The sequence below is a fragment of the Carassius gibelio genome, chromosome B3 (assembly GCF_023724105.1).
Source record: "Carassius gibelio isolate Cgi1373 ecotype wild population from Czech Republic chromosome B3, carGib1.2-hapl.c, whole genome shotgun sequence".
In the NCBI taxonomy this organism is placed as follows: Eukaryota; Metazoa; Chordata; class Actinopteri; order Cypriniformes; family Cyprinidae; genus Carassius; species Carassius gibelio.
In genome coordinates this window covers 24,959,035-24,984,231 of record NC_068398.1, presented here as the reverse complement: position 1 = coordinate 24,984,231, position 25,197 = coordinate 24,959,035, and the positions used below count along the sequence as shown (strand labels likewise).

Genomic DNA, 25,197 nt, shown 5'->3' with positions numbered 1-25,197 from the left:
GGCATGAGATCACTAGGCCAGAGTAAATAAGAGGGTGGAGTGGAGTGGTTGGGTTGGAATAGTTAGACAGGCCTGGTTTGGTAAAACAATTATCCACAGGTTCTAGCTGCTACATGTTTGTCCAAAACAATCTCCAAACGGTGAGTCAGAGTCTGGAAGTCTGCTTAAGATGTAAATTAGATTTCTTCTTTGCAACACAGTTAAAAATTACAATAGATAAAATAATAAAGTGGTAATTACATATACATATAATGCATATTATTAGGGTCTGTGCAGATTGTGGGTGACTATTCAGTAATAGATTTTGACCATGAAGTCGAACAGCTGTTGAACATTTTTAAACGCTCCAAACTCATTTGGCTCTGCTTCTGACTGAATAGGTCAATGATTCATCCAGCATCCATCCAAGCTATCCGTTTCTGATTGAATAGAAAATTATAGGGTTTCGGAGATTTCACAACCCATTCCCAAGCACTGCATACTAACAAATCCACACTTTCTCAGACATCGAAATCCTCAGACAGTAAGTCCAATGCCTTGCCTTTCCAACATTACTCCAGCAGCTTTCACATTGAATTTGACTTCAGCAGTCATTCTGCAAAGGTCGTGCAGTGGGCACAGTTGCACATCTTGGCATACAACTGATAAATACTGCAAATGCTGCTTTGCCGAGAGGAGCTGGAAGGAAAACACAGACACGGATACCCTGTGAGATGCAACCTGGATAAGTCTTGTATACGAGTACATCCCACCAACTGAAGATTCAAATGTGTTACAAACAACAGAAACACCCCCCTCCCCTGCTCTACCCACATTTGAGAGCATTTCAATTTATCAATAAGTCTGTTGTGAATTTATCAGGAGGAAAAACTATTTTGTTCACATGCAAGTACTGCGACATGAAAACACTGCAGTTTTGCATCGTTTCTTTGATGCAGACCAGATGCAAGTAAACAAAGCCCAAAATGCTTTATAATGGACATCTAAATTGGGACACTGATTTACTAAATGTACTAAAATATACAACCATAATGCCTTATTTTGATATTACCATCCTAAATCAAAAACAAAAAAATACCAATGGCAAATATATAGTTATATATATCTATTTTGCCTTGATCTTCTTAATATTGATTCTATTTAACAATAATTTAATCTAATAATTCTAGTACTTCAGCTTACTTATATTCAACATTTCTAAATGTTAGGTTTCTCAGCTGTATTTTATTTTAAAACATTATTATATACTAGTATTTATTAATATAAATTTGATTTAGCTTTTCATATTTTCATTACAAAATTGTAACATTGTCAATTTTTTTAGTTATTGATAAACGTTTGTATTTCACTTTATTTTTATAATTCAGTAAAAATGGCCAATTCAAACCTTTTTAAACCGTTATCTGTTAACATCAAGCCATATATATATATATATATGAGACAAATAAAGCAGACAACACAATGTATTAATAACCAATAGTATTTAATGATCGCTCCAAGTTCTGCCCTGTACCCCTGAAATAGCTCTGTCCCCTCGAGAGATTTCTTTCCCACAAACAGTAAAACAGGATCAGGCGATCAGTTGTATCACCAGACCCAAACATACATGACTGGGTGTAGTTTTTCAACGCATTGGTGTCTGTGTGTTTCTATGGGAGGCACAAGACTTTGAATTAATCAATGAAAAATAAAATCTAACTTCATCTCATTTTTCAACATTATATTCTGTCCAAAGACATGATGAGAAACAAGAACATATTTGGGGGATGGGTAGGGGGGGACTCAGTTAGTGTCGCTAAATCTAAAAGAATATGCTTCCTAAAAAAGCATTTTCGTAACAGCATAAAGCAAAAAGAACAAAAACAGAAAGAAAGAAATCAAATAAAAACACTCAAGTCAAACAGCACCACCTACTGGTAGAGCTCAGCTTTGGTCATAGAATAGGGGTGAAAGTGAACAGGACATCACAGACAGACGTCTGGGCTAGACCTGTCCCTTCCATCTCTCACACAGTACAAACATCTGATTCCCAGGATAGAAGATCAGCTAACCTAGAGGTCCTGATGCGGATTTGGCCTCAGCAATTATTGTGTGATCTGACAGCAGTTCAAAAAGGAGTTTAAACTAGGGTTAACTATTGTTGAAATGAACCCACTGACAGTATTGCTTCCAAAAGTTCAAAGATGTGTTCCAGGGGCAAAAAACGATAGGAGAGAGAGAGAGAGAAGATGGGTTCGTTGTGTCAGCAGGGAGTGTCTCCAGATCTTTAGGAACATTGTACACTTGAATGCACATTAGTATGAGTGGGCTTGTCCCATCAATGGTGTTGCCATATAAGAAAAGTCAAGATGACCTCGTTATAAATGTGTGATTATATAAATGTGTGTGTGTGTGTGTGTGTGCGGATGTGTTTGTGTGTTGTGGGGTGCAGGGCATATACCAGTCTCTTCCACCAGTCTGAGCAGTTCGGTCCTTCTCACAGCTCTGGCTCGCTCGTGGGGTGCTTTTTTAGTCCCCTCCCATTCAAAAAATACAATAAAACGAAACAAATCAAGCCTCCAGATGCCTGGGAGTGGAAGGAGGGTGCAGGGGGATGGGTTTTGTCTCCATCCCTCTCTTACCCTTTCTTCCTGCCCCCTTGCTCGACAGGTAAAGGGTCTGAGACCCCTTCCAGTGCACTGCAGAGAGGGGCGGGGCAAACTGAGAATGCCCCGCACCCCCTGCTCCGGTCCAAACTCGCGAGGATGTGCTGGGCTCTCAGTTGGAGGCGCTGCTGTTGGAGGAGCTGGAGGTGGAGGCGACGGCCGTGCTGGAGTTACCGGTGGCAGCCACTGACTTGCGTATGTGCGGGAGGAGGTAGGGATCACTGGCCAGCTGGTGAACATCGATGCGATCCTCTTTACGGTACACCAAACATCTGCGAATGAAGGCCTGCAGAGGACAACAAACTCATTAGAAAGCGGTCCTTTTATGTTTCAGTAGCAGTTTAGGTGAAGGCAGGTTTGTGCGATTACTCTAAAAATCATACAGAACCTAGGTTTTATATTAAAGGAGGCAGACAATAAACATTATTGTTCCATGAGCAAATATTAGCCAATCTGACTCACGAAGCGAATAGTCATTATTATGACAAGTCTCCTAGCAACACAAATCCACATTAATGACAGAATTTCCTCACAAGCTTTCCTGTGCCACTAACGTGAACACAGCAGGGTTGAGCAAGATGCTTGCTAAAAGGTTAACATGGGACAAACAGAGCCACAGAAGACAGGAAAACACGGAGTTAGTTTTTACAAATAGCAGAAATAAAATTTGATATAATAGTTGAAATAATTGACCGATTATTATTATTATTTTATTATTAAAATCAGCTGCAGCAATGGTTTAAAAGTCAAAGCAAGCAGAGTTTATGACTACCTTATAATAAAACAATGAAAACAATTTAATTAAACATGAAACCACAGTGCTGGGAGTTTTTTATTTATTAAACTATCCATGCAGAGATGCCCACTATCGTTCAAATGGTTGGGGCAAGCAAGGTTTTTTTTTTTATTATTATTATTATTATTATTATTTTTTTTAAGAAGTCTCTTATGCAAGACTACATTAATACACAAAAATACAATAAAAACACTAGGCAAATACTGTGAAATAAGATTATAAAATTTCAATCACTGATTATAATTTTATAAAAATATAATTTATTCCTGTGAGGGCAAAGCTGAATTTTTTCAGCATCCATCTCTCCAGTCTTCAGTGTCACATGATCCTTCAGAAACCTTTCCAACAAGCTGATTTGGCGCTCAAAGAACATTTCTTATCATCAACGATAAAAACAGCTGTGCGGTTTAACATTTTTGTGGAAACAGTGATACATATTTTTTTCTGAATTCTTTGCTGAAAAATAGAAGAGCATTTATCTGAAATACAATTTTTGTAACAAATGTCACATCTTTTGATCAATTTAGTACATCCTCCAAGACTAAAAATATTAAATAATACAATAAAACACACATATACATAATATATTACACACACACACATTTTTTACTAACCCCAAACATCTGCCTGGTAGTGTAATCAAAATGTTACCATTACAATGAATAAATTTAATAAAAAGTCGATTCAAAAACTGGGGAGGATTTACAAATTACACCGTAAAAAGTGATTGTGATTATTACAGTAAGTTAAAGTAGGTTTCCATACTAAATACTGCGAATAACCGTAATTGCATTTAATGTAATTTTACATTAAAATACTGTTAAAATTACACTTTTTGGAAGTGAACAAGAATAATTTAAAGTGAAAAAAAAACGTAAGCAGATACTCCCAGAATTCCCTGCATGTCACTTCATATTTGATGTTTTTCATTGAAATAACTTTTTTTTTTTCATCATTTGTACTGTACATTAGGGATTTATCTTACATCTAAAGGTAAATGAATGTTTATTGTGTTATTTTAGTGGCTTGCATGCTACGATGATGGTGTTTAGTGTTTGTGTGAATGACACTGTGCACCTTCTATCTTTAAAGTATGTTGCTACGGTGAGGTTGTGGCAACCACAGCTGCTGGTATTTTACTATCGATGTCAGATTTTTTTTTTATATAGTGTACAGTCAAATGTGGAAGAGAGGGGAAAAAAAATTATGAACCCAAAATGTTTAAAAGAGATTTACTCATGGGGCAATGTAAAAAAGAGTGATGGGCGCCCTGGGATCTGACCATGAAAGAAAAACAGTGAACTGTCTGAAGTACCTTGGCCTCAGGTGAGACTCCTGGTTTGGGAGGAAACTGCACCTCTGTGGCTTTGAGAATAGTGTTCTCCTGGAGGATGTCCTGCTGGGATTGATTATGACCGAACGGCTGTGTGGTGAAGAAAGAATAAAAAGATGAGAAAAGAAAGAAACTAATATCTCAGCAGACAGTAGCTGGGTTTCCATCACCCTGCTTTTATGCACATGTTGAAGTATCGCATAAGAATCGAGTGATGGAAACTCAGAATTTCAAATTAAAATGCCTTAATTCGCAAAAAAGTTTTGACTTGTGCGAAAAATAGTTTTTGTGAATAATGGGAGATAGAAATACATGTTGCGTATAAATTTCTCCAAGCACCTCAAAATAAATCATGTGACTTTGTAAATCCTGACTAACCAGCGGACCGGTCTTTTTCCACAGCATCTGAAGTGTTGTTATATGGTCTATTGGAAATGTTTTTTGTGCGATATTCCAATCTTGCGCACAAGTTAAATGCACAGCTTTGAATGGAAACCCAGTTAGTGACAACAGAGCCAGTGTTAGAAAACGTACGCGTTGTATGTGTCTTTTACCTTCTTCCCATAGAGGCACTGGTAAAAGATGACCCCAACGGACCAAACGTCCACTTTGTTGGAGATCTTAGGTGGCTCTTTTCCAACCACAAAGCATTCTGGGGGAAGATACCTGGAGCACAACAAGGCAGACTTTCAGACCATAAACTACACAACACTTTCGTGAAACAAGAGTCAGTTTTGTGTCGAGGGAGATAACAGTTCATTTGATCAAATTCAAGAGATGTACAAATCCTGTAACAGTAGCAGACACCTCACCAGTACGTCCCCGCCCCCTGTGATGTCAGCTCCATGCCGTCCACCCCGTAGTTGTCGTCGTCCATGATCTTGGACAGCCCAAAGTCTGTGATTTTTATTTCTCCACATGCTGTGCCATTCACCAGCAGGATGTTGCCTAGACAAAACACAAGAATCAGTGTTCAGTGGTCCCGTCTTGCACCTAATTCTCATGCTTGGCCCGGTACAGAAGAGTTGAGAGCTCTGTGCATGTCCCACCTGGTTTGAGGTCGTAATGGATGATTGGCGGCCGGATCTCATTCAAGTACTTCAGGGCATTGACGACCTGCATTATGATCGATCGAGCCTCTTTCTCGGACATCAGCTTGTGCTGCTTCAGATAGAAATCCAGATCGTTCCCCTCACAGTACTCCAGAACAGTGCAGAATCTAGAAACAATCCCACAGAAAACACGCCCTCTTTTGTCATGGAAAACAAAACTTTATCAAACAATGATGTTGATTGCAAAACTTTCCAATTAAAAAGACTAAAGGCTTGAAATAGACTTCAAAATCAGAATCAGAGACTGTCATTTGTAAAGAGCAAGTTTACTCACGAGTCGGTGTCCAGGGAGAAGTAGTCGTACAGTTTGACTATTCTAGGATGGTCCAGCTCTTTATGGATCCTATATTCTCGACAGGCATGCCTAGAAAACATTTCATGAACAACGATCTTCAATCGACAAACAGTCCAATAAATAGCATAGAAGAAGCTTTGCATTGACAATCATGTCTATTTACTTTCATCTATAGTCGAAGCCAAAAATCAGAGGCCTCGTGTATAAAAGATCTGGGTTTATAACAGCAAAGACCGAAGGCATACACCAACCGAAAAGCATGCCTACAAACCTTTTGCATGCATATATATACCAGAAATTAATTGAAAAAAACACTGTTTATTGAAATTTAAATGTGCAAATAAGCAAGTGCTCCATTACAAATAAATAATTTAGACAGTTTATAAACCGTTCATAGGAATATTTTGAAAACTGATGTACGTTTACAATAAATCTGATTCTAAGCTCATCTTTATTGATGAAGGCCCCAATTTCCACAGGCTGGTTCAGGAAGAATAATGCATTTGTTAAAAAAGCACACTCGGCACCTAATGTTGAATTGAACTATGCGTCAGCCTTTAAGAAACAAGGCTGGAAAAGGTGTTTGTGCTCACTTGTGATAGTTCTCTTTCTTCTCATCTCTCCAGCTCTTATTAAGCTGGTGAATCTTCACAGCCACGTACCTCTGCTCCGTCAAATCAAAGGCCTGGAGAACCAGAAGAGATCAGAATTAAACTAACCATATGCCAGAATAGTTGACTAGTCGAACAGTGAAGAGGACTTTTTTATTTTCATTTTATTTCACTCCCGCCAGCTGTTTTTTACAGGTCTTCCAGTCCACCCACAGGCTACTTGATTATGAAAATATGTAGATTTGTACTTCCCAAAATGAAAACATACAGTCTTCCCAGTCACAGATCTGTTACCTTGTAGACCTCGCTGAAGCCTCCTCTGCCCAGCAGATGCAAGAGCAGGTAGCGGTCATTTAGCGTGGGATGATCTTTAAACCTGACAATCGGAGAGACGTTCGCACAACAATTTAAAACTCTAAAAATGAACTCTGTACTGAAACCCAAAATGGCACAAGTGTGGAAATTAACGTTGAAAGTGCATACTGGGAGTTATCTTCATTGTGGATTCTTTTGAGCTCTCGGATGTGAAGATTACGCACACGCTCCAACCGTTCCAGCTCCACTTGAATCTCTGCTTCCTCCTGCCACACAGAACACTAAAATATTAAGAGCCGTTTCCATAAAAACACACATTTAACCCCACGAATGTGACGATATGAATACCTTCTTCAGGTGTCCGAGTCTCAGTTTGAAGATTTCTTCTTGCTCATGGTATTCTGCTAAAGATAACCTGTGTGGACGCAAACAAATTAGGACAAAATCTAATAAAGTTGAATTCCTAAACTACTCAAAGCCTGTTCTAACAGAAGAACTTACATCTCGTTCTCGGCGCCGTTGCTCTTGCTCTTGCGTTTGTTGGGTTCTAGGTTGGGAGGAGGAGTCTGACTGGCGTTGGGCGGTTTCTTCTTCAGCAGCAGTTTCCTCTGTCTTTCTATCTCCTCTCTCTGCCCATTGACTCGCTCTTGTTGTCTGTACAAAGATAAAGTCATTTTTATTATAGAGCACGTTTCCTAATTTTATTTCCGTATTGTTTCAAAGTACTGTCATTCAAAAAGTTCTACACATTCTCTGTGTTTATGAAATACTTCAGAATATTTTCACATACCAATAAAGGCCCATTCACACAAAGTCAAATGCCTGGTAAACTGAACATTTCAATTGGAATGAATGGCTGTTAATGTGTCAGTGCAGACAGACACAAACATCTGCATGTTCTAAATGCCACAGATTTTTATTTTATTTTTTAAATGGAGAGTTGTTCCAATCTCTTTTACATCGCACTGGCCAACTAATAAAATTCATGCTTTTGTTCATGCCCAGAGCTGCCACTGCTGTTACATAAAACTATGAGTTGGTGCTTCTACTAAACAGAGTATTTTTTAAAGTGAAAATATATAGCAGAGGAAGAAGCCGGAACAAACTAGCTTGTCTTTGTACTGCTGTTGGTGTTTTTTTGATCAACACCACAGACAGAATACAAAAATCTGAAAGACTGACTGAAAACATGTAGCGGTGCAACAAAATACAATAAAACCTCTCATAATCAGTGATGTTGTAGTGTCTACACTGGACACAACAAATCCCAGACAGCAAACTGATGCCTCTGTCCATTTATGACATACTGACAAAAAGTTCAATAGAAAATACAGTAGGTGTATTTAGCAGGAGCATTAAAGAAACTGAATGAACACATATAAAAATAAAACACTATATAGATTGATTCCTAAAGCAACTGTATTACATTTCGTTAAGAGCAGTGAGTGATTTTTTAGTTTTTTGTTGTTTTATTAACGTTAATGGAATAGTTCACCCAAAAATAAAAATTCTGTCAGCTGTCTGTCAATTCTGTCATAGTGTTTTATTTATTATTTATACCATCATTTACTCACTCAAATTTTGTTTTAAACCTGAATGAGATTCTTTCTTCTTCTGAACATAAATGCTATTTTGAGGAATGTTGAAAACCAAACAGTCCACAGTGACATACATAGTATTTTTTGCCACTATCAAATTCAATGTGGACCAGCAACTGTTTGGTTACCCACATACTTCAAAATATCTTCGCTTTTGTGTTTAGCACATGAAAGAAACTTATACAGGTTTGGGCCAACGTGACAGTGAGTAAATAATGACAAAAATGAATTTTTAAGGTGGTCTATCCCTTTAGTGACAGTGGGCTGCATGTTAAATAGGCCTACTGTCTCTTTAAGACCTGCACGCATCTAATATACAGGCACATATACGTTTTTCTCTTAACTTTTTAACTTCATTTTAGACATAAACAACGGAGTCTACATGTAAACCTTGTGTGTTTGGACTGTATTAGCGCAAACGATGATCATGCGCTGTTTGACAGGCTTAAGCGCACACGCTTCGGGTGTATGCAGCGCTCAGACAAAGTACAGGTCAGACCAGCGTGCGACTGAAACATTTAAAAATACATGCAAATAATGAGAGAGGACATCTACAATGCTGTGAATGCATGTGGCGTTGTACGGAGGCTCCAGAACTGCAGCTGAAAGAATGTGCACTGTAGCACGATACTAAGATATTTCTTCAAAAGCAGATCGTGGAGACATTTTTATTGTCCACGATCAAAAATCATCATATTGCACACGCTTAAGTTCAGATGATTTTTAAATGGTCGCGTTGTAGTGACTTTCACTGTCGCGTCTGGTGTAGAGACGGTGTCACCATTTCTTTGATTCTAATAAAAATCACATATTTCTACATATCATGTAGAGTTAAACACTGACAGTACTTAAAGTAGCCCTGAGGTCATTTGCTCAATCCAATCGACTATTTGCCAGCAAGTAGGTTTAGGTAGTCTATAGTTTGCCTCAAGTGTGGTTTTTTGGTTTAAGTGGAGTGCTTTCATCTTCCTCTGTACGAAAACACCACTTGACCTGGTTTTAAAAGAACAGTGTTTACCAAGTTGTTTGTTAGCACTTTATCGCCATGTCAGCTTCCACTGCTACTGTAAGTCCAAATACAACAAAAAGGTACCTAGGTAAGACCAATAAAAACCATAAAAACTATAAAAGTGACAGAATAAATCTTGTGTATACCAAGTTCCCGTTAGAAGGATCTGAAGGTCTGAGCACATGTGTGCACCCAGCAAGATCCTGAAAGCAGCACATTCATTCATCATCAGACCTGAACACAGTCTTGAATGAGTCTTTTATGGCTAGCTCTCCACAAGCACATGTGTGGAGTGAAACTGACCATATTCTGTCAGCGTGGGTTAAGTGTGTGTGTGTGTGCGACATCTGACTAGGCTCTGAAGTTTGACAGAGTGTGGATGTGCATCTCACGTACTTGACTAGATTCTGGAAGGCGTATCCATCTGTCCACTGCTCGGTGAATGAGGCTCCGTGCCGTACAGTGGTGAAATGGCCCAGACGAAGCCGGTCCTGCATGCTCTTTTCTCTGCATGCAATCTTCTCCTGCTTGGACTGAAAACATTCCCACAGTTCAGCAATTATAGAAAGTGATAATGCACATGAAATAAACTGTTTAAACTAGATAAAAAACTACACATCCTTCATCATTATAAAAACAAAGCGTACATACACACCATCACACATTTACCACTGCATTTACAGTACTCTGAACATACATTTACCTTTTCAATAAGCAGTTTCTTACTCATGGTCACACATTTATTGAGTCGTTCTTTACATCGTTCCAGCATCTTCTGTTGCTCATCGATCTGTCTGCGCAGGTCACAGTTAACCTGCAGCGCACAAAAACACAGATATAAACACTGTATTCTCAGCAGTAAAACATAAGAGAAAGTCACAGCTCTGGGCATCAAATAATAGGGGTCATAAATTTTTCTTATGTTTATGAAAGAAGTCTCCAGTCTTCAGCATCCCATGATCCTTCAGAAATCTTTCTAATATGCTGATTTGGCACTCACGAAGCAGGTCTGATTATATATATATATATATATATAAATACTGAAAACAGCTGTGCTGCTTTATATTTTTTATGGAAACAGTGATACATTTTTATAGGATGCTTTGTTAAATAGAAAGTTCAAAAGAATAGTGTTTACTTGAACTTTAGATCAGAAGTGCAAATATCACAGGCTCCATCCTCACAAAGGGTTTGCAAAATCTCAAGATTTTAATATTGATGAAGGGTGATTGTGTGTGTGAACAAAGGCGTACCCTAAGCAGGTCGTCAATACGTCCTTCTTTCTTCTCCAGATCCGAGCTCTTGCTGCTCTCCAGCGCTGCTAACTTCTCCATTGTCAACTCAGACTGAGAAGGAGCAAATGAAAGTGGAGGTCAAAGCGAGCATCTGAAAGAGTCTGTTAAGGTGCGAGACTGCGAGTGTGTTTTTTGTAGTGTGTTACCTGTGTGGCTCGGTGCTGAGTGGGTGTAGAAACTGGCTTGTGAGAACAGGACGAGTGGGAGTGGTCTGCGTTTACTGAGCTAATGGAGGAGGGGCTTCCTTGCTGCACCTGTCAATCAAAACCAAACACAGATTTCCATCAACACAAAATGCAACCAAAAAGGTCACCGTTAATAAGAGCGCCACTCTGCACTTCTGCCAGACCTCTGCACTGCTACTCTATAATCATGTTTTATTAGAACAATAATTACTGCCACTGCATCCCTGATCATCCCTATCATTTAAATTATTATCTTTAGTTTTTATTGCTGTTGAACATCATTCACAATTGCTGTTTTTACTGCCCAAATGCAAGTTGTGTATAGATGATTAACCTAGGTCAGACGAGTTTGGAACAACATGATGGGGAGTATGTGACAATTCTCATATTTGGGTGAAAGATACCTTTATAGAGCACGACTGATATGGTTTTTCTGGGGCTGATACCGATATATGGGCTGATATTCTTTGTGTATAATATAGTACAGTACCAGTCAAAGTTTGGACACTTTACTATTTGTGTCCAAACATTTGACTGGTACTATATATAGAATACAATACATTAAAAAAAAGGAATACGTATACGAACACATTTTTTGCAATGGTCACTCAAATGTGGTGATCAAACACTTGACGTGACAGAGATATCAAATGGAGGCAGGGCATTTACCAATTTAACAATAAACTTTATTTTCTAAAATGAGTCTGACATCAGTGCACTGAACAGTAAAGTTGAAGTTTATTCAACTTTAAATTCCATTCAATTATTCAATTGAAGTTTATTTCACTTAGGAACATTCAGGCACAGATTTGCACTCGTTTGTTTTCACAAACACAGACGAAACTTACTAGAGAAGTGTGAAGTGTGACATAATATACTCTGTTAATAAATACAATATAAAATCACGTCTCGCGCACTTTAATGCCCTTTGAATGTAATGTGTGCTTTGCCTTGGAACAGGAATCATGGCAGAATTTCATGTGAAATCCACTTCGCAGAGCACTTACGGTCGAATAAGACAACGTTAGAATGCTGCTGCCTGAACAAGAGACCTCCTTCCTAAAGTGAAAGTGTTGTCTGGTGTCACTATCTCGCCAAAATCCCTGTGGATCTCAACCAAATTCAGGGGATCCTTCCACCTCAAGGAGCCCACTTGAACGCCACCCTTCGTTCATCAGTAGCTCTCCAGGATTGCTAGATCGGTCGGTGCCCAACCACGACTCTAAACACCCGTAAATCCCAAACCCCGGGGGCGATCGACATGGTGGTGATCTCATTCGAAAGAAGGCCTATAAATGTACACTCCATTCACATTCAAGAGGGTTCCTCGAGCTGAAGGGATCCCCCGATTTTGGTGCGTATTCATGCTATTATGGAGATATGGCCATTCAAAGTTTCAATGGTTTTCAATGGACTTAAGCTTTAAAGCGTTTCATCCAGGTCACCATTAGCAATAAATGGAGTAAACTCTGCTGGACAAGCTAATTTAACCATTTGAATAATTTTTTCTGCATTATATGTTCTGTAAATAAAATTTAAAAAAAAAAATCATATCGCCATATTTACAGATACTGATATATCAGCGACAGGCTCATATCGGCCGATAATATCTGCAAAAAGATATATCGGTCGGGCTCTATCCCTTTAATAGTTATCAACAAGAGGTAAGGAGAGATTTGCAAGTAAGAAAGAGACTCACAGCAGCAGGGGGGTTTGAGAGAGAGTGCTGTGGAGAGGACCGTGCCACCGGAGGAATGCCACGAGCTGGGCTGGTACCAGTACCACTACCCCCTGCAAACTACACACAAACAAATGACTGAGAAGTGAAATCAGAAAGAATGCGCATGAAAACTAAATTCAACCCAGAATGGGGATCAAATGGATACTAATAACAGAATGAATGAACTACATGCACCTACCTCAAAATAATCACTAATTTTATGTCCTCTCCCTCCTCCTTTGCCTAGGATTTAAAAGAAAAAAAAATATCAGAGCCATAGACATTATGGGAAACAACACTCTAAAAGATGTAGCATACACCTGCTGAGAACCAGTGCATTCAACATCATTCACAACACAGCGTGAACTCAAACTCACCCTGGCTGTCAAAAGGGTCTCCTTTCCTTTTACGTGTTCTCTGGTCATTAGATTTCTTCTCTGGGGTCTGAGGAGGAAGAGAGAGGGGGGGAGGGAGGGATAGAAAGAGAAAGTGAGAGAGTGAGAGTTTGTAAGCTGCCAGGCAAATGCAAGAATCCATGACATCACCTCATTCCACAAGCCCATTCATTCCAGAAGTTTCCATTGAAATGTTAGAGGCTACGAGCTCATACAACCTGAAAGACTGGACAACAGCATCCAGAGACTGCAGAGACACAAACAACTCTGCCTGTCTGCCTGTTTTAAACAAACTGCACCTGATTTAGTTTGCGGTGTCTGGTAATGCTGTTTTTGAACTACATGGTTCTTCAATATTTTTGTTTATTTCATCAGGTCTAAAAAAATAAAATAAAAGGACATTTACACCAAGGACAATATCTATACTGTTTTAATAATCTAATTCTATGATAACTAGGGTGGCCATATGTGCCATTTATGCGGGACTTGCCCTGAACAGGATTTTTATATTGCCTAAAACATTCAAAGTAGTTCAACCAATAACACGCAGGTATGCAATGATCACTGTCTGACACCAAAGTACTGTGAGAGCGATTGGAAAGCATAAGGAGCTGTCTGCTCTGTTCTCTATAGCTCTCACCATGTCATACAACAATCAACCTGCACAGAAATTAATATACCTTAACGATTGTTGCTTGTCAGACCGTACAAACATGATGACCACTGTGGGATTTGAGTTGTCATTAATGTAAGACTGTGCCACAGTCAAGACATGTTAAAGATTGGTGCGAGAAATTATCAACCCATACACGTTCAGTGACTGTGAGCTGCATTACACGTGGGGCTGAAATGCTGGCTGTCATGAAAAGTATATGAATGCAGAGTTTCTAGCAGTTAGAAGAAATCTCGACCATTAATTCTGATCATGACTTGTGTTGAAAAAAGACAGTTTGACATTCATCGTAGGAGAAGTCACACTGTAAGACTGCACCAGTCTTCTGACACTTCCAGATATTATTTGGAGGTCTAATTTGATGGCAATGGCCATTAATCAGCTGTTGGTGAACATGTCAGAGACTACAGATTTTACCCAAGGATTTTCTAAATTTGTCTCAGGTGACCAAATCATGGCCAGAATCGTACCGTGTGATCTGGGCTTTAAAGAGCAGGAACAGACATCATAACTGCAGCAGGCGGTTAGTGTGAACAGAATGTAATCATCTACTGATGTGGACAATATTAAAGTTAGAGTATAATAGATACGGCCTATATTGTTATAGGAGTAAAGAAGCCTTTGGTCTTGCTTACTGACATTACATGCTATCACTCTAAAGTAGACAATAATCAATGCATTACTTTAAGTTCAAAATACAGTCATCTATCAATACGAAATTCTTTCTGTTTGACCATCATGCCGCACTGTCTGTTTTTGACCAATGGCAGACAGGGTCATTCTTTCAGAAATTTCATATGTTGACACTATCGGGCCAGAAATGACAAATGTAACCTCTGTCTGACTCCAACACAAGTAAACAATTACAGAAGTGCATTTCACTGATTAACACCATCCAGATGCCAAATATTTAAGAAAGGAGCAACTAAATCCAGAAGTGAAGGAAAAAAACTAAATTCAAGGCTTTCCAACCAGACACCCTGGGTGATATCATTGGGTGAAATAAAACACTGCGCCAACTACAACATTAGAACATGGAGCTGGACCTCCCTGCCTGTCAACATGAAACACATCAGCTGACAATCGCCTACTCCAGACAGAAACAGATAGTTTAGTGATGTGTACTAACCTCCAGCTCTTTGTCACTGAGGGAACCCACGCTACACAAGCTCTGGTTAGACGACTCGTTGGGTCCAGAACCCTGCAGAGAGGAAGACAACACATAACAAGCTTTGCATTTCCTGAAGGACAGATCAGTGCTAGAAGTCTTCAGTACTGTGAAAATAAAACTGAGGTGCATTAAAGCCATTTTGTTGTTGTGTGTATGAAGCAGTAAATAGATAAATATGCAATAAACACCTGCCATGCATCATGAACTATTAACTTGTGCAAGTCATTCTAAATAATACTTTTATAAATTTAACTTTTTTTTAAGTAAGTTTCGATATACAAATAAATCTGTTAACTTTGGAAATCACTTTGGAAATCACATTTTATTGTTTAATTTTAGCCACTGCTTTAAGCTAATGGATTTTCCCCTACAATCAGCACAAAAAAAGTGTTCACAGATCGCAGCTTTCCCCAATCAATGAGATGTCTGTCAGTCTCTTGTTCCGATTTCAAACCCTAATTCTCTCTCCTCTTTGCATGTTGAAATCAAGGTGAATTAATTCTCTAAAACTGAAAAGGGTTTCATGGTTTGGGTGAAGAAAAAACAAAAAACATATACAAATGTAGCAATAGTTCTGTGAGGAAAGGTTGCATATGTGCGCAGAACAGTTTCTGAATCATTATCTCAGTTTTATATGCATGCTATTAATGAGCCTTTGGTAACTCAAATACGCTTGTGTTAAAAAAGCCTTCCTGCTCTAAGCTAAACAGGCAATGAGAGAAAGAGTGACAGATGTCGGTCATTCTGGTCAGGTCAGGCTAAAACCCTCCACAATCCAATAACACAGCGATAAACTCCCTCATGCTGCTCACCTGGTGTAACTTCTGTACTGATGGTTCTTTCAATCAATTCAGTGGTTACAATTACTCAAACCAAACCAAACAGACGCAGAGTAGAAGGTCCTTCTAAAAACATCCCATTTTGCCCAGACACTGGAGTCGACTCTCTTAGCCATGGCAGTGACCAATGAGATATATATATATATATATATATATATATATATATTTTTTTTTTTTTAAGAGCCTTTGGAAATCGTTTTTAAATGTTTGATTTAGTAGATTTTGATTTAGTAGATTTTTTAGTAGATTTTGATTTCCTTTAATGCTTTCTTTCACACAATAGATGCTTTTCATTCTATGCACTCAAAATTTGCCAACAGAAAATATTCGTTCAAGACAATTTTGGTTTCAAGCCGAAACTGACCGAAAAACAGAAGTAGGCAAGTATACATGCACCAATTTTTGTCAATTCGAATAAATCCAGAATAAATCCATTTCAGATTCTGAAAGCTCTGTTTATATAAACCATGAACTCTGCAATCCAAATCACATATTTGTTTACAGGTGCATTTACGTTATGTAGTATTACATTTCGAAGAAACCTTCAGTCACGTCCTTCACTACGAGAGAAAGTCTCTGCTATAACGTCACCAGTGCTACTTGAGTAGAATTATCATTTTCACCTTGATTAAATGCCTAAAAAGGAAAGCTGACAAATGTCAAGTTTTTTTAAGCAAACATTCAGACTCTTCCACGGACCAGTTCATAAGATGTTAATAAACACATGCATATTTGTACAGTAAGAAGTAATGTACAGTAAGTATGTAAAACAAAGATTATTTCAGGTCTACAGCACCCATTTCAATCCAATCATGACTCCATTCGGATCAATCTCAACCACACTGACTGAGCTGTTTACATTAAGGATTTTCAATCTGACGGAGCCATCAATCCGATTACTAACACATTGTTTGGGTGCATGGGAATGCAGCTAATGACATTTATCAGCGTTTCTACAATTGCACGCATCTATATTTCCTACACACAATGTGGATAAGCTACGACGGTAAACTCGTCAGCTGTGTGGATGCACTTTACAGTGACCAAAAATGGTGTACTTTTTTTTTGAATGAAATACCAAGAGGCGGCTTGTTGCCAAAGAACCGGTTTGCATTTTTTTGTAGTCATTAATTTATCGGCTGTGTAAAGCACACCCAATTCAATTGCCAACCCAATTATTCAACATAAATATAACTACCGAAACGTTATTTAAGGTTTTGTTTTGTTTTTTGGATAAATGATCAATTTAATTCCGTTTGCAACCTTTCCATGAAATTTTTTTTTCGTTGCATCTTTATATGAAACACTACCTTAACCCTGCAGCTAAATCTCCTCTTTTTTTTGTCCTTCTTAGACTACTTGTAGTGACAAGCATGAGCTTTTGTGGAAAATGACAGAAACAACAGGTTGATTCAGACAACTGGGCAAAAGCAGGAGGAAAAAATGAATTTAACATGTAACTTAATGCATGAAAGCAGAGCGGTCCAGGGCCTAGACAAACACACGAATGAGTGAAGACGACATACCAATGGACGGGGTCTAATGCAAGATCGTATGTGCAGGAATGACTGATTATCATAAACAAACAGAAACGGGGGTAGAAATATATCAGGTTGAGACCAGACAGACCTTGGCAACTCCGACTCCTGTGAACCGGGCCTCCAGAAGCTCCTGCCTGCGAGGATCCAAGCTGTGCAATTCCTCCATCATGGCTGTGAGAGAGAGGAAACTTGAGTGAGCATGACATTATGTAGCCATAGTGATGCTGACAGATTGATGGGACAGTTATGTGCTACCATGTTGAGTCATGTGTCCCCAATACATGTTTTCGAGATTCGAAGATTCATGACTCAGCCTCCCTTCCACCTCTTATCCATTCACTTAGTCATTAACTCACTCCCACCTGAAGCCATATCCTATAGATAACCTACGAGGAGCATGCAAGATCCTCACAGATCAATTCATGTCAAAGCAACATGTGCAACACGTGACCTGCAGTGTATTTAACAAAGAAATATAGATTTTTAATCAATCAGCCTCGTTTTAGACCAGAAAACAACTGCAATCAGTGCAAAACCATATAATATAGTTGATATGATCTGAGAAAGTGGCTGAAAAGAAAGAAGAAGAAAAAAACATACATGCACAATGTTACCTGAACAACTCCAACTTTTATACTTTCTAACTAATTAACAAACCAAACTATTCAACGTTAGAGCAACCAGCGATTTATGTATTAGTTAAATCTCATCCGTTGCACGTCCAACATGATTTAAACACCTAATTTAATGGAATCTGTAATCACTTGTTTCAGCATATCGTATATTGTTTCAGGATTACATGATGAATTGGCCTGGTTAATAAGTTATCATTCTTGCTCCATCATTAGATGTAACGTTATACGATTGATTGAAATAACGGATAACTTACAGAAAATCGGAAGAAACAACATTTTAAAGGACGAAAGGATCGAAACAAAAGAAACTGCTTTTAAATACCGTCTCAGTATATTTTTAGCCCTGGATTTTGCTTCTATTGTCTTTCGTTTCTACACTGCCCTGCAAATTATTCTGCTTGCCTCCTTAAACCGCCACATTTGTCTTTGTACCTGTTTTATCAGAGTCTTTTCTCCCTTTTGACGTTTTATTTGATCTCGTTTCTTCGACCGTTCCCCTCCTCTGGTCTCCCGTCTCGCCCTTTCCGTCTCAACCCGACATCTCGGCGCTAGGCCTCAGCCGAATCCCCGACCCTCGACTGAGCTCGGTGCCTGCTGTATCGCTATGGGACGCCAGCTCCGCGTCCTACCGTAGTCCGAGGACTGCGAGACCTCCGAGGCCTTGATCTCCCGAACCCGCCTTTCTCCGCTGGCCTTCTGCTATATCTATTTTCTACCTGATCTGAGGCATGTGGTACTTCGCTGCAGATCCGCACTTAACGATTTCCTATCCAAATTGACGCGATTCGCTTCGAAGTTATTTAAGTGCTGTTTTGTTTTTAGATATTTAGTTTCTCTTGTTTGTCTTCGCAGCTCTGGGTCAGCACCGAACCGGGATCAAGTCCTGGAATGATAGATAGATCGGGTCTTTAAATTCCGTTCCTCCCTCAAATGTGCTTTAATAAAGATTAGTCGATGTAGATGAAAAAAAATATTTTTCCAAATTAGATTAGCGAAATCAGAATCGATTCGGTTCGATTCTCATTTTTTGCAATGTAAACAATAATCGGTAAATCTCATATGTTCTCGTGAGATTGTGCAAGACATTTCTACCTTTCCACCACGCCCATTTCCACTACCAAACACTTATCAATGAAAGGAAAAGTCAATGAAATTTTTCCTGTTTTTAATCATAGGGTTTAAAGCAATGCACATGCAGCTTTACTAAATAAAATATTCCTATCTTTACTGTGGATAAGTTTTTTTTGCAGTCAAATATTATAAAGCCTATAGAACCTGAAAAGGAAAAAAAGTGGCCAGTTACTCAGATTGTCCTTTGTTATTGTGATCATTTACATGAAAGGACAGAAATGATTATTACTTCTATTGGTACCACATATCAAAGCATTCGGAGAATGTAAATAAAGCTACAATGAAAATGTATTTACTACAATCAAGAGCGAGCAACTTAATAAAATTCTGATGACTAAAACAATTTGGAAGTTATCCATTATACTAATTTACATTTATCCAGTTTGCAGTGATCACTGACATTTTCAGCTTTTCCATACATGCTTAAATTAAGTTTTATTTAGTGATCCCAAAATTAACAATAATAATTCATTAAAGAGCCATATATTAATTTTGTAGCTAATAAAGGACAAAACATAGAGAAAAAAAACTTCTAGTCTTGAGAGAGGCTTTGTTTTAATACATCATGTAGTTTATTTATGTTTAAAAAAGTCCTTAAAAACATCACTCAGTGTGATACACAGAAAGATCCTCAGGTGCATCATGGGAACTCTTGTCCTCCATCAACATTCCCGAGTATGCTGCATAAGCTTGCGTCTCATACAGGTCAGGGCATTCAGCATGTTCAATCACATGTGTCCGCTGCAATCATCCATGTTGTTGTAACCTGTCCATCATCTTTAAAACAACCAGATCACAATATTGTCATGGTTCAACCCAGATGTTCTCGATCCCTCCAGATAAGCAGTCTTGAGTCTAAGTGGGCGCCAGGACCTTGCGATATTTGCACTGTACCCAGACTCTGTACATTGTCAGTTGCTTTCCTCTGTTCACCTGTAAGCGCCGGTCCACCATGTTCTGCACCTTCTCGAGGCCGGCATTGGAAAACAGATCATGCAGCTCATCTGGTGGAAAATCACAAAATTCAGACCAAAAAAACCTAATGTGAGGCATCTTTTTACTGAAGTATTATTTCATAATAACTTTTTCATGACATATAGTCCAACCAAAGTGCATTCATCAAATAGAATTTTTTGTTGCATAAATGTACAATTTATGTACATTTACCTTGTGTGAAAAAGTAGACGCGTGTTCCATCCCCTCTAACGTAGAAATTTTCAGACAAGCACCTGCCTGATTAAGAAAAGAACTAGCAATTTAGGTTTTGTTGTATTTAAGATTGTTGCCATATCAACTTCACATGCTATTTCATGGCAGATAGAGATTAAACAGTAAACAAACAAACAATACAATAAAAACTAACATTTTAATACATTTAAATTTAAGGAATAAAAATTTGACTGATTATTAGACTTTTTCACCACTGTAATTTAGGGCTGTTAAATGATTATTCAAAATAAAAGTGTGCCCACACACAAAATATGCGGGTGTACTGTTTAGATTTATTATGTATATATGAACACATGCATGCATGTATATACTTGCATGTATATAAAATTGTATAGTTATATAAAATGTATATTTAAATAAATACGTTTACGCAAACTTTTATTTTGAATGGGATTACTCGCGATTAATCATTTAACAGCCCTAAACTACTTTTGATAATAATTGGTAAATTTTTTCTGGGTCCGTCTTACAAACAAACTTCTCCAAAGTTAGGCGTGATAAAAATCAATTATGCGATTAAAAATGCGATATTGACATTTTGGTCTGCAAAATATATAAACAGAGACTTTTACTTTGTGTGTTTTCAAGCGTTTCATACGCAATGCAAAATAACCAACTGCAATTCAGACATGACCTACAGATTTTCTTTTGAAAAATGATCTTCTCACATGGATGTATCATCTAGCCTACCTTTTTTGAAGCGTAGCTGTGCCATGTCATAGCGGCCGTAGTCTCTCAATAACAAGACTCCTCCAGGTTTCAGCAGTCGTGCTAATCTATCAATAGAGTTCTGCATCCTGAAAGAGACGGAGTAAGAAGTTAACAGGTCAAACATCAAGAGAACAGATAATAACATGCAGACACATTACCCTACATTTCTATGTTTACATTTTTAATAAATAGTCATGAATTAGTTGCTGGAGTTAAACATTTTCAAGAAGAAAATCTGCAGTTGATTAACAATAAAAACACTCAGAGCCAATCAGAATCCACCTGACTTTAAAGAGCCCAAGCATTTAAAGCATTAGATGGCAAAACTACAGGTTTTACTTGTAATAAACAGAACCTTATCATTTGCTATGTGGATACTAATATCTTTATCTTTACAGATTCATTTATAGCTACTGTGTGTAAATGGGCCTTGATGGTCACTAAGCATAAATATCTGAACAGAATAACAAAGGAATGCTGTGACTGACCAATCAATATTATATAACGCCTAACTAGGGGTGTGTAATATTGACAAAAAATAATACCCCAATAATTTCTGAGATTTTATCGATAACGATAATTAAGACAAAGCTTTGCTGAGTGTGTTATCATGCTGGTATCTTAAGAACTGTCGTAGACAGCTATCTCCAAATGATATTCTTCATATTCTTTGTGGTGGTCAGTTCACACTGATAGAAATTCATCTTTTCCAGTAAGTTTAAACTGCTTTATACATTTTAATCTTTATAAAGCCCTTTTTTCTAAAAGTGTCCACTATCTTTTGAGTGAAATTCTTACATTAAATCAGTAAATTAGAATAAGACAAGACATTTGGGCTGTTACCAAGCCAAGGAAATCAGTATCAACAAAATGAATCTTTGCAATGCAGAGGAAACACAGAAGCTACAGCTGAAGTGGTATTTAGATCTATTTACACACTGTTTAATAAAGGACATGAATGAATGTAACCTGCAATTACAAATGCATAAATAATGTTTTGATATATTAAACATAAAATGTTAACACTGATATTTGAAATGATTTAAATAATAAAAGATTTTGAATGTGAAATTAAAACCGCCAGTAGGTGGCAGCAAGTCACTGTTAAGTTAAACATACTTTAAATAAAAACTACTTGATTCTGTAAGCCTATTACAGTATTTTTTTTACAAATAAATACATGTATTTATATATATATAAAGGAAGAAAACACTGACACATATATATATATATATATATATATATATATATATAATGTCAAGGTGACACTAATTTTGGATTCAATTTGCACAAACTGACCGCCACGCAGAGAACACACAATCATACAGGATACAAATGCACACTTCAAGATAATCTCACATCTAGATTCATCTAAGTCTTCAAGGTTTATGAAATTAAATGTTCATTAGACATTCAAAGATCTGTTTAAATTAATGCATATTTGTTGAATGCTGATGGTAAACGAGAAAGTATTATGTTTTACTTTCTATAACTAATAATATAAAAGCAATCATTACAATACTTTTTTGTATACATTAATTCCTTTGTTTAGCATTCTATGTAATTATTTAGACATACTTTTATCCCTATTAGACAGAACTGTGTCATTATAAAAGACATCAACCAAACAGAAAAACGTAGATATTTGGAAAGTGTCATATTTAGGTCGACCACTGCTTCTGGTGTTTGGGTTAAAATAAAAATACTTCGAAAAATGTCAGTTTATCTGTTTGACTATTCTTTTTTTACATTTTAATTAAGATTATTTTAGTATATCTAAATTTAATAATGTTAAGAGTTACTGGGAAAGTCCTTTTAGTTGAGAGGCACTCTTATAAAGGTTACGTGCTTGATTTTATTGGTCACTGCCCAGCCACAGTGTCATTAACACTCACTTCTGAGGATGCAGGGCGGACAGCACAAATATGAGGACAATGACATCCAGACTGTGGTCTGGTATTGGATAACCTGCAGACGTATCACTCATATCATGGACGAACGCATGGCAGCGGGACGGGTCATATTCAGGATTTGACTGCCAAAAAAAGAAGAATCGAAACATGCATAAAGATCAGCTATAAATGCAGAACGCAGATTTCTGAATTTAAAAAGATAATGAAGCTTTCCGTCACTTACTTTGACGAGGTCAACAGCTGTGCTGGAAAAATCACAACAGTAAACAAAGAGGCCTGGGTCACTGTAAAACAAAAATAAATAAGTTATTTCACCTATGTGAGTGGCAAACACTGCGGCCAGGTCTGGGTGCTTTATAGCTGGACTCACTTGTTGGTTTTTAAGATGGGAAAGACTGTATTGCCTACTCCACAGCCCACCTAAAGACACACACACACATGAGAGAATGAGTATATTCAGAGGCTGGGGATTGCCACTGACAAGACTTTCATTTCCACCAAGGGGTTTTCATAACAGAATAGTTGACCCAAAAATGTAAACCATCATCCTTTACTTACTCTTCTTCCATTTAATTAAAGTGAATGGTGAGTACAGCTGCCAGTGGTCACCTTTCACTTTCATTGTATTTCACGTTCTTCTAAAATATCTCCTTTTGTGGTTGATGCCAGATTGAAAATGAGGGCAAGTAAATAATATGACAGGATTTTTGGGTGAACAAACCGTCTTTAAAAATAAACAAATAAATCACCTCCAGGATGCGATAGGATGCAGAGGCTCCAGGGAATTCAGTGTCAGTGTGAGTCGAGGGGACATCTTCACCATTTAACAGGTTCTCCTCGGCGTCCCGTGCAGGCTTGTGTTGAGGGGCCAGCTCAGGAAACTCTGTAAACAGCCAGTGGCGATCCTTGAAGAAGCGGTTCTCGTGAATGGTGTAGAAATCGTTCCAGTACTCATTGGCCCTGTTGTCAAACTCCTCTGACGGAGACACAAGCAAACATTTAGCTCCCCCCACAAAAAAAGGAAAGCAAGTAGGTGATCTTCTGAACTAGCTAAACAGAGAATATGCCAAAAGCACATGAAATTATAATAGTGAAAGTATAAAAATAAAAGGTAACTTAAAATAGTAATAGTACATAAATAATATGAAACTTACACTGCATATAGAGTTTCATCAATAACAACTACCTATTTATATTGCATTAACACATCTTTACTGTTTTTTTTAAAATAACATTTTTATTCTAAAGCAAATGTAGGCAGTTGATGGGTGAACCTTGTTTTTCAGCTGGGAGAGGCTGACTGTTTTCCTGCACCTTCTTCTGTGCAGCCTCCTCCTGTTCAGCTGACCACTCCACATTATCCCTTCAGGAGGAGGAACACAATCACACACATAACTTAACCATTACATGTTGATTAACCCTAGCTGCACACAGTTCTGTTATATCTCACATACAGAGGCTACAGCTAATCAATGCTTTATCTCACTCTATACATATACACTCGAAATAATCATTTTACATGCCACAGGCTTTTTGGAGCTTTTAGTTTTCCATTTCTATTCGTTTGTGATCACTGTGATTTAACTAATAATTAGTGTACATAATGTGTGTGTTTACTGTGTATATTTGTTATGTATATATAAATACACACACATGCATGTGTGTACATATACATGATAAAGATACACAGCACACACATTACATAAACACAAAAGTTTATCTTGGATGCGATTAATCGTTGCCCAGGAATACTACTAACGTTACTACTACTAATAAAAGAGAGAGAGTGAGAGAGAGTCTGATAACACACCACGCGTTGTGCTGAAACACCTGACGCGGGTCTGTGAGGAAGCGAGTGCCGAACTGCGGTCGTTTCTGTGCCTCGGCGGGACTTTCCGTGGGTTCAGCAGCTGCTTCTGGCATGTTTTCTGCGGAGGAGAGTCCAGCAGTAGCAGCAGGAGCCGCCATGGTCAGGTGAACCGGATGCACATGGTGGTTCAGTGTCGGTGTCTCCGCCCAGTTCAGCTGGAGACAGGAAATATCG

The 25,197-nt window shown here is 38.0% G+C and overlaps 2 protein-coding genes across 2 annotated transcripts; both read right to left on the bottom strand.

Annotated features, from left to right (window-relative positions):
- Positions 1-1,466: 1,466 nt before the first annotated feature.
- Positions 1,467-19,231, bottom strand: tlk2 (tousled-like kinase 2). The gene is made up of 21 exons (XM_052551335.1): positions 18,601-19,231; positions 17,622-17,704; positions 15,112-15,183; positions 13,292-13,358; positions 13,114-13,157; positions 12,894-12,992; positions 11,156-11,263; positions 10,968-11,060; positions 10,418-10,528; positions 10,111-10,247; positions 7,609-7,761; positions 7,456-7,522; positions 7,276-7,373; positions 7,087-7,168; positions 6,775-6,866; positions 6,161-6,250; positions 5,824-5,993; positions 5,587-5,722; positions 5,329-5,440; positions 4,757-4,864; positions 1,467-2,931 (listed from the first exon to the last, which is right to left on the bottom strand). The coding sequence occupies exons 2-21, from the start codon at positions 17,700-17,702 to the stop codon at positions 2,758-2,760; spliced, it is 2,094 nt and encodes a 697-aa protein (XP_052407295.1). The 5' UTR covers positions 17,703-17,704; positions 18,601-19,231; the 3' UTR covers positions 1,467-2,757.
- Positions 19,232-19,848: 617 nt separating this feature from the next.
- mettl2a (methyltransferase 2A, methylcytidine) lies at positions 19,849-25,197 on the bottom strand. Its single transcript, XM_052551336.1, has 9 exons — positions 24,964-25,197; positions 24,428-24,516; positions 23,903-24,129; positions 23,524-23,573; positions 23,377-23,437; positions 23,136-23,275; positions 21,220-21,326; positions 20,467-20,532; positions 19,849-20,303 (listed from the first exon to the last, which is right to left on the bottom strand). The coding sequence occupies exons 1-9, from the start codon at positions 25,119-25,121 to the stop codon at positions 20,155-20,157; spliced, it is 1,047 nt and encodes a 348-aa protein (XP_052407296.1). The 5' UTR covers positions 25,122-25,197; the 3' UTR covers positions 19,849-20,154.

Excerpts from the sequence above, each read along its gene's own strand:
- tlk2 (XM_052551335.1), bottom strand. The coding sequence starts at position 17,702 with ATGATGGAGGAATTGCACAGCTTGGATCCTCGCAGGCAGGAGCTTCTG. Across the intron at positions 7,169-7,275 it reads CACAATGAAGATAACTCCCA|GTTTAAAGATCATCCCACGC; the intron begins GTATGCACTTTC and ends TCCGATTGTCAG. Across the intron at positions 5,994-6,160 it reads TTCTCCCTGGACACCGACTC|ATTCTGCACTGTTCTGGAGT; the intron begins GTGAGTAAACTT and ends GATTGTTTCTAG.
- mettl2a (XM_052551336.1), bottom strand. The coding sequence starts at position 25,121 with ATGGCGGCTCCTGCTGCTACTGCTGGACTCTCCTCCGCAGAAAACATG. Across the intron at positions 23,574-23,902 it reads CATCCTATCGCATCCTGGAG|GTGGGCTGTGGAGTAGGCAA; the intron begins GTGATTTATTTG and ends GTGTGTCTTTAG. Across the intron at positions 23,276-23,376 it reads CAGCTGTTGACCTCGTCAAA|TCAAATCCTGAATATGACCC; the intron begins GTAAGTGACGGA and ends TTTTTTTGGCAG.